Genomic DNA, 14451 nt, shown 5'->3' on the forward strand with positions numbered 1-14451 from the left:
CAGACAGACAGACAGACAGACAGACAGACAGACAGACAGACAGACAGACAGACAGACAGACAGACAGACAGACAGACAGACAGACAGATAGATAGATAGATAGATAGATAGATAGATAGATAGATAGATAGATAGATAGATAGATCACACACACACACAATAACTTTAATGTAACAGATATCTGCATCCATTGGATGTTGTTTGGAATAACCAGCTTCATTTTAAGGTGGTAAAACAAATTGCTTGTATTTATTCCTTTCTACACACTTTGCAGATTATTTTTTTCTGCACTCCACCTGTTTAATCTTTGCGCGCTCCGGCGGGGTGACAATCATAGTCGCGCTTTAGAGTGCGCGCGCATTCGGCCATGCGTCATCGCGCTATGACCGCAGGAGAAACGAGGTCCAGACTGATTTTTGTGCGTCCCACCTGAGCACTGACTTCACCTGCACTGACTTCACCTGCACTGACAGTCGCCTCGCTGCGTGGAAATGAATGGAGAGGGAGTGACGTCGCCTCCCCTGTGTCAAGCCCTTCACACATGCCGCGGCGCGCGCTCCTCCCGCATCAGGCAGTGTGGTCGGTCGACATCTGACCGGAGGACGCGCTTTTCGGTGTTCATTTTCGCACACCCGAACCAGGTCCAGATAAGGTTTTTTCCCCTCTTCATTTGCGCTCTCAGCCACGCTGCTTCCCGCTTCCTCTGTTTTGACTCCAGCTGGTTACATCATCAAAAAGAATTGCGCGGTTGGCCGGTAGACTACAGATCTCTATCATAGGACAAATTTATATCATTTCTACCATATATCGTTTATATTGTGCATTCCTAGTGGGTATATAAGACTAAAAAGTTTGGGAACCACTGATTTACCTGCTTGTTTGTTTTCTTCGTGTCTCATTCTTTTCTACTCCTTAGTGTAGGTAAGAGTGAACTCTGGTGTCAGGTATTTTTTAGGTGCATGGTCTCTAACCATTGTAGCATGAGAGCCCATTGAACAGGCATTTAGCCAGAAGAGGGTCTTCTTTTTTATCTGGTGATGCCTTGGGTTTGCCAAGAGTTGTTTTTCTGTTTTTCCAGACAACACAAATTTTGTAAGCGGCATGAGGGTGACCATAATWATTTTAGGAAGCCAGAGGAAGACACATACAGAATAAATTACACTGGCTTGGATAGAGATGGGTAATAATGTTGCAGCTTCAGTAGCTGCTGTTGTGTGTTGTTTTCCCAGTATCTGGTCCAGGTCAGTTCGTAATTTTTTACATACGTAAAATTCATATCTTTCTGTAATCTTCTTAAGCACGTGCAAGGGGGCATAGTAGTTTCAAATGGTCTCCAAACAATAAACAATACTATTGTTTTTTGTGTAAATTTCAAAGCCAATTTATGGTCCKGTAAAATTTGTTATCATGACAGACTTAATACCAGACACTGCATCAAATATGAAACATATTTCCAGCTGATCTTTTTTTCTGAGCGTTTAAGCTGCTTTTTGAATCTCAAATTCCCATGGATAATCTCAAACATTTTCAGTTGTTGCTCTATTTACTTGGAAAAAAAATCATTTCTTTATTCAATCTTTTATTATATGAAGACCAGTTTATAATCACTGAAGTATTTACCATAACAAACCCCTTGTTTCAAAGCAGCTATAAAACAGCATGGTTTGGTGGCATGATGCAATGTTTTACTTTTTTACACTGAATTACTAAACTGCACTATGATACATAATCAAAGGACTATATGCTCTAATCAGTCGCATATTTCAAAGCTGGACTTTGTCATATAGTGTTTACGTCCCACTCAACCCCGTTAGCACTGACGCTTACATAACAAGAATCATATAAACCCAAGAACCAAAGTCCTGTTGAGTTTCTTAAATTTAGCTCCAAAGTTCTGCACTGAGTGAGAGCGACTGCAAATCTTTATTGTGAATAATGTTGCTATAAAAAGAAAAGTATGACAAGACAAAAGAGAATAATAACCAGCATTGAAAGTAGTCCAAAAGGGCACCTTTTAACCTTCAAATATTATAAAATGTTTTAACAGTTGCATCAATCAAATGCCTAAATCAGCACCCTGAGCTTCAAACTTCTGGCACTTAAAAGCTTCACGTGCAGCCCTCTGAGTGGTGGYCTGCCCTGTCAATCACAGGAGTAATGGGCTGTGAACAGTTCTCCGGTGTTTGGACTGGAAGGCTCTTGGATAAGATGCCAACCCAAACAGCCAGAGAGGGATTCTGCTGGATGGTGGACCAGCTCTCTTTAGTCCCAGTCATACTTCATGCTGTCCACACAACTCAGTCACACACTCTAAACTAAACACACTAACGCTGGTCAGGCCCACTTACAGCTCACACAAACGGAGTAGAAAAGACACTGACAAGTGAGGTAAAAACTGATTTTATCAGGCTTAATTTTACACTTTACTAGAAAGGATTTTGCAGTTCCTTTCATTCACAGCACAAAAAATTAACACTCTCTTTCACAACTCATTAACGAACTGATTGTGAGGTCTATTATGCAACATCGACTCTTTTGAGCTTTACGTAACAAGGGTGTTGCTTTGGTTCATTCATGCATGCTGGAAAAATCCTTGAATCTGCTGGTAGCCATGCAGAGCTGCCTAACGCTTGCTGCTACAAAGCTCCGCCTATTTGTACAAAGCTCCTCTCTTGAGCTCAGTCTGCAGCTAAGCTCCTGCCCCACAGAGCACCCTMCACTCAAAACATTATGAGGATGTGCTGAAGTGGGAGTGTCAGAAATGGTAGGAGGTTCTTAAAAAGACAGCGAGCAATATCAAGGCATTTAGATAGACTATGATGCAAAATCTAATTTATTTATTTTCGTGTTCCCAAAGTGCTTAGTTTTACAAACCTTGCACAAAGTGAAGCTCAGACTTGAACTCATTCAGTAAAAACCAAAATGAGCCCCAATCTTTGCCTTCAACGGAAGACGAGGCCGATTGAATCTCTCTTTCCTCCATTTGTGTAGTTTCCTCTTTGTTTTGGTGCTTTCTGTACATGCATACGTTACAGAAGCAGCTGTGTGGTGACGTCAGTACATCCTACATACGTAGTTACAAAATGCAGGCCATTGAATTAGTTTTAATTTTCTTAGTTTTTTTTTTCTTTCAAAATCAATATTGGGACACTTTAAATAGACTCTAAATCACGATCCTGATGTGAATAGGCTTGTTGGTGCACCCCTACATAATACCCGCCCACCTAAAGTTGATTAAGATTTCTAATACGTTGCTATGAAAACTCAATACCCTTTTAAAGCTATAATATCAGCTAAACTATGTAATTGTCCGTGTTAAAAATGATACGAGTGATTTTATGATTTAGAGATTTGGACAAAACTGTGTTTTGAAATGTTCCAGTTAGGGATTTTGCTAAAACCCATAGCGCATCTAGTCAGGTAGGAGACACAAATACCAAATTTTCTACCACCTGAAACCCATCAGACTGAAGAAGTCTCTTGGAGGAGAGATGAAACGTTTCACTAAAGAAGAAGAACCCATCCAGAGGACCTACTTATTTTTTCTTTTTTGACCAAAATTTCTACTTTTTTCAGGTTATGTTTGACCAATCCATTTTCCTCACACCCCGTACCTTCACCAAGTGAACATTTCTCTCCAGCCACGTCAAAATCAGCTCTTCCATCAACAACACTGACAGAGGGGAAGTCTGCCCGTGCAGCGAAAGAAGCACAGGAGGGCAGCAGACAGCCGGACTGTGGTTTTTGCTGAGCTCAGCAGTCCTCTCTCAATAATCATAACAAACCTTGGTTTCCACACATTGTTTAAGCTGTGCTCCTGTAGACCTCGTGGATATGATCTCTTTGTGACGTCTGGGGCAAATCCGACCAGTTTCCCTTTCAACAAGCAGATATTCCACTTCTGTTTTCAACACACAAACGGCCGACAGAGTTTCAACACCGAGACCTATTTATCACTGTTCTTGTTATCTTTGCATCCGTGAGTTTTTTTCTGCTGCAGTGAGACAGACTCCCACCCTGACCAAACCAAACCAACAAACCAAGCAGGGGCCTAAATTCCTCTGCTGGCCCTACAACCTGCACCTAGCCAGGAACTTGCCATCAGAGGGAAGATTTATGGAGACCTGGTCACTGGGGGGGCATTCTATTCCCCCCACCCCCCCATTCACAAAGCCAGGAGGAGCTCCTTTTCAAACAATAACATCCACATCTCCTGAACCTCCTCAGGACTAAAGGACAGTGAAGGAGTGCTGAGCACATCTGTTGTCCTAACAGCTGCTGCTGCTGTCTGAGGACTGCAGAGAGAAAGGTGTGGACATCAGGAAACAGATCCACAGGATGGAAACAGGGTGTTAGAACTGAAAAAAAAAAATACTCCACGAGTGTGGCTCATTCAGAGAAACAGAAAGCCTGTGAACACGTTGAGCCGTAAAAGTTATGGTGAAAGTTTCTGTCAATAACTTTTCTTTTTGATTTGAGGGTTTGGATTCATACAAACCATTTTAAGATGTTTTCTATTTGAAGTCAGAACTGGGCRTTCTAAATCAGCTGCATGATGACTTTTTTTCGCTGCAAACAATAAATCCAATCGATGAAGTTCGGCCACGTTTTAGCAATACATTACAAAAAAGCTGAAACCATTTTTATTCAGCATTCATGGCTTTTTACATTACATCTCTAAAGGCCCTGTCAAACGGTAACATTTTAGACAACTTATAACATCTTKCAAAATATGTTTTCAACTAAGTCACTAATAAAATCTATATATTTGATCAATCTGTTAGCATTTCAGTATGTACATGCCCAAAAGAGGCTTCCAGTTTATTTTTTTAGTTCCATCTTCAACGTAGATGTCTCATATTTTCACAAGTTGGAATGAGTTGTCTAGAGCAGTGGTTCCCAAACTTTTTATCTTCTCACCCACAAAATATGCATTGCAAAAACTTGTGACCCCAAATATTACTGATCTGAGTACACGAACTTCATTAATAACCCTAAAAACACAGGCTTTTTGACAATCTAAACAGCTTGTACACAAATATAAATACTTATTTATACTTATTTTGTGTTTTGTAATAATTATAGGGAAAATATTACATCAGCAATTATTTTATTACCCTTTYAATTGATTTCTGGAGATTATCCAAGGTGCTTCATGACCCATAATTGGGTCCCAAGCCCAACTTTGGGAACCAAAGTGCASTGGTTCCCAAACTTTTCAGCTTTTGACCCACAAAATAACAGTAGCAGAGACCTGTGCCCCCAACTATTTTTGGATGATAAACATTTGTATCAGGTKAACTAAACATGGGCACAGTAACCATATTTTTATACAACATTTATCCATTTTAAATATATTAACCTCACTCCTTTGTAACAACTAAGGCAAAATGTAATTAATTCAGAAAATCTTGTCAGGACCCCACCTTGATGTTTCAGGACCCCACTTTGGGTCCCGACCCCAACTTTGGGAAACACTGGTCTAAACCATCAAAGTGTGACAGGAGCTTCAAGCTGTTAATGTTCAACAGATCTTTAATCCTGATTCAGCCTGGCCCTTGCCTTCCTACGCAGCTCCGCTCAGTTCTAGTTTCCCTTCTCTGCTCCGTCTGGAATTTCTCCCATAAACAAGGATTTCTTCAGGAGAATTTTCATTTGGGCCAATCAGAGAACAGAAAGTTGATTTTCTGCGCAGTGTCTGATAGTTAGTTAGCATACAGCAGTGGAGGAAGTGAATGAAGCCAGTCTGAGTTGATAAGGCTTCCAAATTAAATTAAATTTGTCTGACAAAGCAGCAGCTCTCATTTACAAACGTCACGTTCAGCTCGGTACTTTTCTCCTCTCAGTAGGGTTGTTTACAGCACACGCAATTTCCAGTTAGCTTCTTAGCTTAGCCTCCTTCACAGTGGAGCTGGAACACATACATCGCGGCCAACCGATCCAATCGTTTTAAACTTCCACTGAGGCCACGCCTCCAGCAAGAATCGCTTCTCTATAGCCGAGAGTCCAGACCCTCTTATGAAGCAAAGCAAAGGACAAGGGTCTGYTTTTAACCAGGCTAATCCTGATATAAAAAAGCAATAATAAGTTATTGTATGCTTTGTACCGTWTAATTTGTGTTTTTTGTCTTGTGATGCCAGTAACAAAATGAAATCTACCAAACCTTCTTTTTCCTTCACCAATTTGAACTTTTTCCTCTCTCTTAATTTAGGTCATTTTGAGGAGATAATGATACCATTTCAAGAGACTTTTTAAACGATGCTCTGACGTTTCTGGGCTAAAAGTGTAGCAGCAGCAGCAGTTAGTGTGGTGAGAAAACAGCAGCGCAGCTTCCATTACCTCACTTGTAATCAACGCACGGACAGTTGACTGGCTGATTAATAGCTTCAACCTGGCTGGCACGGCTCGATATAGATGCCGCTCACATGCAGGGCTGCTATTAGTGGTGCTCGCGATATGAGGTTAGAATAAACAGAATCAACAGGCCTGTCAACAACAAGGCCGCATCCGAGACGCTTCCTCCTCACCCAAAACCATCTGGTTCTGGGACAGTTCAGAAGAGAAAACCTTTTTGAAAATATATACTCCGTCTACTGATGGAGGTGGCCTGTGGTGGAACAGAACACAAAGAAAAATAGGGAATAAATTGGAAATATTTAATGTCRGATGGCTGCTAATACATAAACCCATGCACTTCTATTATTTCAACACTRCAAACTTGACTTTTCATTTGCTCAAAACTAAAATYCAACTTGAATAAAGCAATACAACTGTTTATTATGAAAAGACTCCAGGACTAACTAAAGATTGATTCTTGGATGCGCACCAATGATAAGAGTTCACACAAATATTTGTATTAGGATAGAATGAAAAGACTTCATTTAAGCCAATGTGTGCACAAAGGTCGTTGGATTGTTTGAAGTTTCATATTTGCTTCAACTTTAACCACAACTTGCTGTTTGTCTGCTCTGATTCCAGCCAGATGCGAAGCAAAGGCCACAAATAAGATCCTGTCACAGACTTCTGCTTTTACTTCTACGAATGAAGAATTCTAAATTTGATTAGGGTTTAAATTCAAATGAGGCCTGCTGATTGGGTTTTCTTTTTCAATCTGCTGCTATCTGAAGGATCTGTGTCTGGCAGGAGAAATCCCCCGCAGTAATGTCTCCGCAGCGTAGATGGCATCAGCGCACATGACTGCCAAGTTCTTTCCACTTAATTATCTTTGAGCTGTCCTTTAATGTTGAGGTCATGGGAGGAAAACTATGAAATTACCCATAAAACTGCTCAAACTAAAAACGATGTTTTATATAAGCTCATATTTCTAAACCCAGAATGTAGCTGTGCCTTTTTTCCCCCGAGCTTTAGTATTGTAGTTCTTCCTTTATTGCACAATTTTTAGATTTATAGCTTGCCTCGACAAAATAAGAACAAACAAACGATGTCTCTGCTGTTGTAAACTAAACTTAAAACTTATTCTTCTAATGCAATAAAGCAAGAAACACTGACATTATCTGAGAGGTAACGCTGACTACTACCACCCCTTTACAGTTTACTGTCCTTACAGCATGAGTATTGCCAAAATATATTGCTCTTTTTGAAAGCTTTGTGTTGAGCTTTCCTCTGAGAGAAGCTGGAGGTCAGAATCTGGTTGACTGAGAAAACTTTGGCTGACCAGAGAGAGGAATGAGGATGGTGTCGGCCCGGTCCTGTGGTCGAGGACGACAGCTTCGTTCTGGTAACGAGTGGAAAACCTTATATATTCTGAGCAAACACTGTGGCCGCTCAGCACTGTATGAATGTCTGTGACCCCACAGTGTTCCATAATAACAACCCCAATAGGCTAGAAAAGGGGAAAATCAAAGTTTTCAGGCATTAGGCAAGCAGATTAGTCACTAAAACAGCCCACCAAGTGAAACAGAAATTTAGTATTGTATGCAGACAACGTATAGAAGAACTTGATGTATATATAACTGGAAATCACAAACAGTAATCACACAAGGCTGGCTCTTTAGTTTCTTGGATTTTCACAGCAACAGTTGAGGTCAGGGCTTTAAAAAGGCCATTTTAYAGGCTTTAAAGTGCACATAAAGCTTTGGGGTCTACATAAAGTGGAACTGCAATGCTTTGTTCTGAATTCCTCCCCTCTTGCACCCCTTTCCTGAGGTGTCAACTCGTTTTGAGGCTGTCCCCCTCCAGCTTTCACAACGGTTCATTCGAGTTTGATAGAGAGTTTTACGACTATAGTTGAGCAGAAACTTTTTGAATTACAATTTAGTTAAAATATGTCAACAAGGGAACTTGTCCATTCAGTCTTTACATGTTGGAACCAGAGTCTGACCCAGAACCAGAGGAGGATGAAGACCACCAAACTGTAGCTGGTAAGCCCTGACCTTATTTAGAAGTTCTGTAAGAAAATCGTGTTCAATAAARTGGAAGTCTYAAAAAAATAGCAGAAAACCAGTTGATCGCTTCTAAAAAACAGACTCCATAGGGCCCACAGGCAGCGAGCCTGAGAGTGGAAGGAGAGCAAATTAATAACCCTCTCTAGCAGARGGCATCTGTCCTCAGGTGATCTAAGAGAGAGAAGACTGCTTAATGATTAATGATCAATCAACCTCTTAACGTGTGCATCTGACTTCCTGGTCACACATCTGGAGGCGGTACCTTTTATGTCAGACATTAAAACGTAACAGACTTCGTTTAAATAGACCGAATGGCCTCATACACTGCAAAAACTGTCCACCTAACCAAGTTTTAAAATCTTATATCCAACCAAAAAGTTTTTTGATCTTGTTTTGAGACTGATTTACTAAACAAAGAACTGATTGTGTAAGAATAATAATCTTGTTTTCATAAAGTGTAAGATTATTTGTCTTGTTAGCCTGAAAATTTGACTCAAATTAAGAAAATGTTACTTGGTAAGATTCTTGAAACAAGAAAAAATGAGTCAAATCAAGTATTTTAAGAATCTTACCAAGTAAAATTTTCTTACTCCATTGGCAGAAACTTTTGACTTCATTTGAGTCAAATTTTCAGACTAACAAGACAAATAATCTTACACTTTCTGAAAACAAGATGATTATTCTTACACAATCAGTTCTTGTTTAGTAAATCAGTACCAAAACAAGATCAAAAACACTTTTTGGCTGGAAATAAGATTTTAAAACTTGGTAAAATGGACAGTTTTTGCAGTGTATTGATAAGACACACTGACTATTCCTCTATTTACACGACATGGCTGCATAAAGTGTGAAATACAAGACTAGATCTTAAATTCAGTTAATCAGTCACAAAATTTCATTCAGTTCTGTCACAAATAATTTGATGTAATAGTTCAGAAAAAGTCACAGAAAACAAAGAAAACTTGAATATAAAAATATCTACGCAGCACTGAGAGAGACTAAAATAAACTTTTCTGAACTCCTAAGAACTAGGTACACAACAAAATGTATTTCGCAGCTTCAAAAAGTAGATTTTGCAGGATAAGACCCCTTTAATGTTAGTCTACTTTACACAAACAGCTTGGACGTGTGTTTTAAACCAATAATTTGTACTTGAATTTGTTTTATTACTGAAACTATACTGTTTTACACAATCTTGCTCATTACTGTTTTAAGACTTGAACAGAGTCCTCAAAAGTATGTAATAAATACGGCCCTATTAGATCGTGTGTCCTGCTGGAGGAACTTGTGGTTTTGGAGTTATTTGATAGTTTAATGGGTAGGGTTCAAAATAATCACGGCTCAGCTGAAATCGACACACACACACACACACACACACAGACATCCCCATGACAACATTAATGCCAAACATGCTGTGTGTCATGGTGACTGGACGCTGAAATCATCTCTACGTGCAGTAAGAGGTCAAAGTATAAATAAAAATTTGACCACAAGCATCCAAAACAGATCCTCTCACTCACCTCAAAGACATGTCGGCCAGTTTTTGGTGGCTGCGGAGCACAATTTAAGCGCTTCGGTTTAGCCGACCGCTAGCATCAACACATCAGCAGCAGACTTTATTCCAAACCAAAGAGGACCGGACAGCGGTGGGCAGCTTGATGTGACGCTGACACAAATAAACAAGCCTGTTGCCCACAAATTCATGCTTCTCATTTAGTGTGCTGAATGGCAGGCTGCACATCTTGCACGTGTGTCACCAGCACACATTAGGCATGTCCTTCTTTAAAAAAAAGTGGAACCACTACTCTAAAAACAGCATATCCGGTCCATATATTCTGTTTTTCACTGTGTAATGCTGGACGTCGCAGATTCAGAGACATCACTGTGTGCAGCCTGTTGCTGTGGCAGCACTGAGTTAAGACCACAGGCCTCTGGAGACCAAGGCCTCTCACATCTGCACAGCTCTGAAGCAGCTGGATGTAACTCAAAAATAATTGCTTCCTCTACAGTGTCCAGGAAAACATGATGTGAGTGCCATGTTCATGACTCCTCCCTGCAGGGAAAGCAACTAAATCAACATTTTAGAGCCATTTATCATCAGCTAACTTTGTAGTCTTTGTTTGTGCTCTGTGGAAGCAACAAGAAAGCAGAAGACAGCAGTTTGATGCTGGTGGGTTGCAGACTTGTATTGGCACGGTCACACAATGAGAACCCAAACAAAACACTGGAAACGCCACAGTAATCTTTCAAGCATAGAGTCAAAGTTGCTTGGTTGCCATATTTTGATAAGACACATTTGAAGCATAAAGATCACATTTAGTAGGAGGGATAATTAAGCTAAAAGGACACTTAGTTGTTTTTTTTTTAATTTAATCAACTTGGAAAGTTAGTGACTGCTCCAATCCTTAGTATTCCCTTTAAATTTAAGCTGACCACAGCTCCCAGGCTACGTGAAGGAGAAAACCACACTTAAATATGATTAATTGCTGTCAGCTGTGGGCGTTGGTGTGATGCTTCTGTTGGTACCGTGAGCGAAGCGGTGGACCCAGTAGTAGCAGAAGTCCACTCCTAAGAAGGTAAACCACCAGGTCCAGGCAGAGTCCCAGGGCAGCTCCAGCAGGCGGAAGTTGTCCCACACGTACATGTACGCTGACAGTTCACAGCCTCTCATCAGCAGCCTGTGAGGAGGGGTCAAAGTTCACAGTGAGCTTATGCTTGCAGTTCATTTCTCTACAAAAAAAAAAAAACAGATTAAAAAGACTGATTAATCACATTAAGGCATTTGATCTGCACGTGTCTAATAGGGGCATAAGAAAATATTGATGCACTGAAATATTGCAATATTTCATTTTTCGATAGTATATTTATTCTCTTAAGCCCTGTATCGGTTTTTAATTGAGGTTTTAAATGTAAACTTTCTTGCCAACGGTTCATTTTTGTGTTTTTGTTTGGCCTCCGACCACCAGTTGGCAGCAGTCAGACAGACATGTTGCTCCTCCACTCCTGAGGAGCCAGAGAGAAAAACAGTAGCTCAAACATTAGCATTGTGAGTAAACATTAGCACTACGTACCAATGGCTGAATCTGAGCGGATCAGAACACCTGCTGCCTTCTAAGCTGAAGTAAGGTTGCCAACAGTCCCTTAATAGAATTTTTGGGCAAAAAAAATGGCAACATATTCCCGTATTTCGCTTCACTTACAGTATCGCAATATATTGTGATAGATCGTACCGCAACCCGTGTCATGATATGTATCGTATCCTCAGTTTCTTGACAATACACAGCCTTAGTGTCTTATCTAACTTAAAATCCATTTGCAAATGTTATTTCTATCAAAAATGATTTTAGGTCATATCAGCTGAAGTTTTTACATCAGTGACTCTCTAGTTTATATTATCCATCGCATCAGGATGACACAAATCCCGTCACCTCAAGCAGAACGTAGACATATGTAGCCTAGTATGAAGTTCACTATGGTAGATTTATATGCAGCTGAAACAGGATCCTAAATTTTGATATAACATTATAATCATGGCCTTCAGTAAAATGCGTTTTGGGGAGGTGGGTTGTGCAATATATATCCCTGTTATGTGGCCTAAGCTTTTTAAAACCAGAACTTTTACACTGTTGCTTGAGTAAAAAGTTTGAGTTGATGCTTCTACAGAAGCTTTTTTTTAAAGCCTATTAATACTTCTGAGTAATGAATAGTTTTGATACTTCTGGTGGTGAAACAATTGGAGAATTAAAGGGTGGCAGTATCAATTTTAACCTCTGCCATCTTTACAAATACTCTGGTTTAGGTACATCTAATAAAATGGTTTACTAAAGGCAGAGATATGGTGGCTGTAAAATTTTCAGAAACATGCTAATAATAAATAGATTCAATAATAAAAGTGAAAGTTAAAATTTATATTTAAAACTGGGAGATTTAATATTATGTAAACCAGAGGTGCACAAAGTGGAGCCCACGGGCCAAAATTGGCCCGCCGAGCCATTTGATTTGGCCCACCAACAGTTACTAGATTGTAATTTTAAGATTTAATATAAAATACAAGTAACTACAAGAAACATTTAGATTAGATTTAAGCCCATATCTAGATTTGCACACCTTATAAGACCACATATACTTAAATTTTAAAATTATGAGAAGTCCCATGAGTCTTTGCTGCCTGAACATACGTTAAATTTTCTCCATGTCCATGGGCTGAAAAAAAAAAAACTAAAGAATGTGGGCAACCACACTGGCTGCTAGCTTAATCATAAAAAATAAAACTACTTTACTTAAGTATTTGCATTTCTCATATTATTACATTTGTCCTGCGGCCCTCAGATTGATTTTAATTTTGGCCCTCTCAGGGAAAATGTTTGGGCACCCCTGATGTAAACAAAAAATCTTCCTCAGACTGTGCAACTTTTTCAGTCAGCAAAAAATGTTACAAAAGTTCAACTAAAAAGTAAATAAATAAATTTTTTAAAAAATCACAAAATTTAATCATGTGAAAACATGTCCAYCCATTCAAATCACAAGGCAGAAACTGAACACAGAGTTAGCTCATTTTACAATCCACACTCTTGTTTTAAGTCAACGTTCCTTAAGCGATAAATAAGTTACGCATGTTTCTGAAGGTAATCAATTTCTGGCTGAACCTCTCATGATCACATAATTATTTCTGCAAAAGTGTCCAATTTGTTCTGTTTAAAAATAAATAAATAAATAAATAAATAAATAAATAAAAATACTTTTTTAGCACTGAAAAATGACAACAGGATGTTTTTGTTTCCTGAAATGTGACTCACATCACGCTGAAGAAAATGTTCAGCCACATTTATGAAGTGAATTTAAATAATAATATGACTAAGGTTTTATACTTTGCAAATAGATTCTCAGATTTGGGGAACGGTTTAATTCTGACATGAGAGACGAGCTAACCGTTAACGAGGATGATGAAATGCATTGGTTTAAAAATTAATTTCACCAAACTGAAACTCAATATAATGGTTTGAATCTGAATGAATTTGCTTTGAAACTATTTTGTTGTATTGAAATTCAGCTGGACTACTTTTATTTTCAGTTCTTTAAGTTTTAATTACAAAATTAATTTTTTTTGTGTGTCCCACACCCTGCAGGGTAAAAGCCGCCACACCTTCAGAATTAAGTTTTTTATTTTATTTTATTTTATTTTATTTTTATCAAGTAAAGCAGGGCTTGACACAACCACTGTTTATGTTGCACGAGACAACATATTTTTGTTTTGGACAACCAGATCCCGCCTAGACCTAGATTAAAGATTTCCACTGCAGGTGTTCGTCATTGTAAAAATAAACGGGAGAAAAAAAACTAGTTAAGCCGTCTAGGGATTAAACTGACAGTTCTTTCACCTGATTAAAACCATTTATTTCAGTTTCAGTTTAGTGAAACACATTTTCAAATCAATGCATTTAATTTCAAATAATGCAAAAACAACAAAGTCAGCTGTTAGCATCTTAAATTAACACTAGTCTCGAAAATGTTGTATGCCATGCAAAAGCTACTTTTGCATTGCAGAATTATTCACATTAATTCTGTGGTTATTTACAAGCACAAATAGCAACATCAAAGGCAAGATGTTGCACTTCACATTCATTAAATCTTTTTAATATGTTTGGTGAAAACATATATTCCAAGAAGAACAAGAGGGTAAAAGTTTGAATAACAGTGACCTTTTCTAGATTAAAGTTGTTTTAAGATGGGAGCACTCTACTTTGGCTGTAGCCAAATTATTCAGTCATATGACAAAACAGACAACAGTCATGGTAAAATGCAACCAAATCACTCTACTGTAAATCCTTCATATTAATATTTATCATATAGTAAAGGTGGTCAACAGCCTGCCTGAGCACTCACAGTGGAAGTCTGTTGATCATCCCAGATGCAACAGAGGTCAGGCCATCACTGATGGTGATCACAGGGGCTCCTGTCCTCAGAAAGCCCACCACCATCTCGAGCACAATCAGTCCAATAAAGAACGGAGTGGCCTACACACACACACACACACACACACACACAC

General features: G+C 39.0%; 1 protein-coding gene across 1 annotated transcript in view; it reads right to left on the reverse strand.

The window, feature by feature from the left end:
* agmo (alkylglycerol monooxygenase) overlaps positions 1-14451 on the reverse strand; it is a 63511-nt gene that overhangs the window by 37449 nt on the left and 11611 nt on the right. The window contains exons 2-3 of the mRNA XM_014019015.1: positions 14289-14419; positions 10932-11083 (exon numbers count right to left, since the gene is read on the reverse strand). Coding sequence (XP_013874469.1) covers positions 10932-11083; positions 14289-14419 — 283 coding nt within the window. The remainder of the gene's footprint in view (positions 1-10931; positions 11084-14288; positions 14420-14451) is intronic.

The sequence above is a fragment of the Austrofundulus limnaeus genome, unplaced genomic scaffold (assembly GCF_001266775.1).
Source record: "Austrofundulus limnaeus strain Quisiro unplaced genomic scaffold, Austrofundulus_limnaeus-1.0 Scaffold207, whole genome shotgun sequence".
In the NCBI taxonomy this organism is placed as follows: Eukaryota; Metazoa; Chordata; class Actinopteri; order Cyprinodontiformes; family Rivulidae; genus Austrofundulus; species Austrofundulus limnaeus.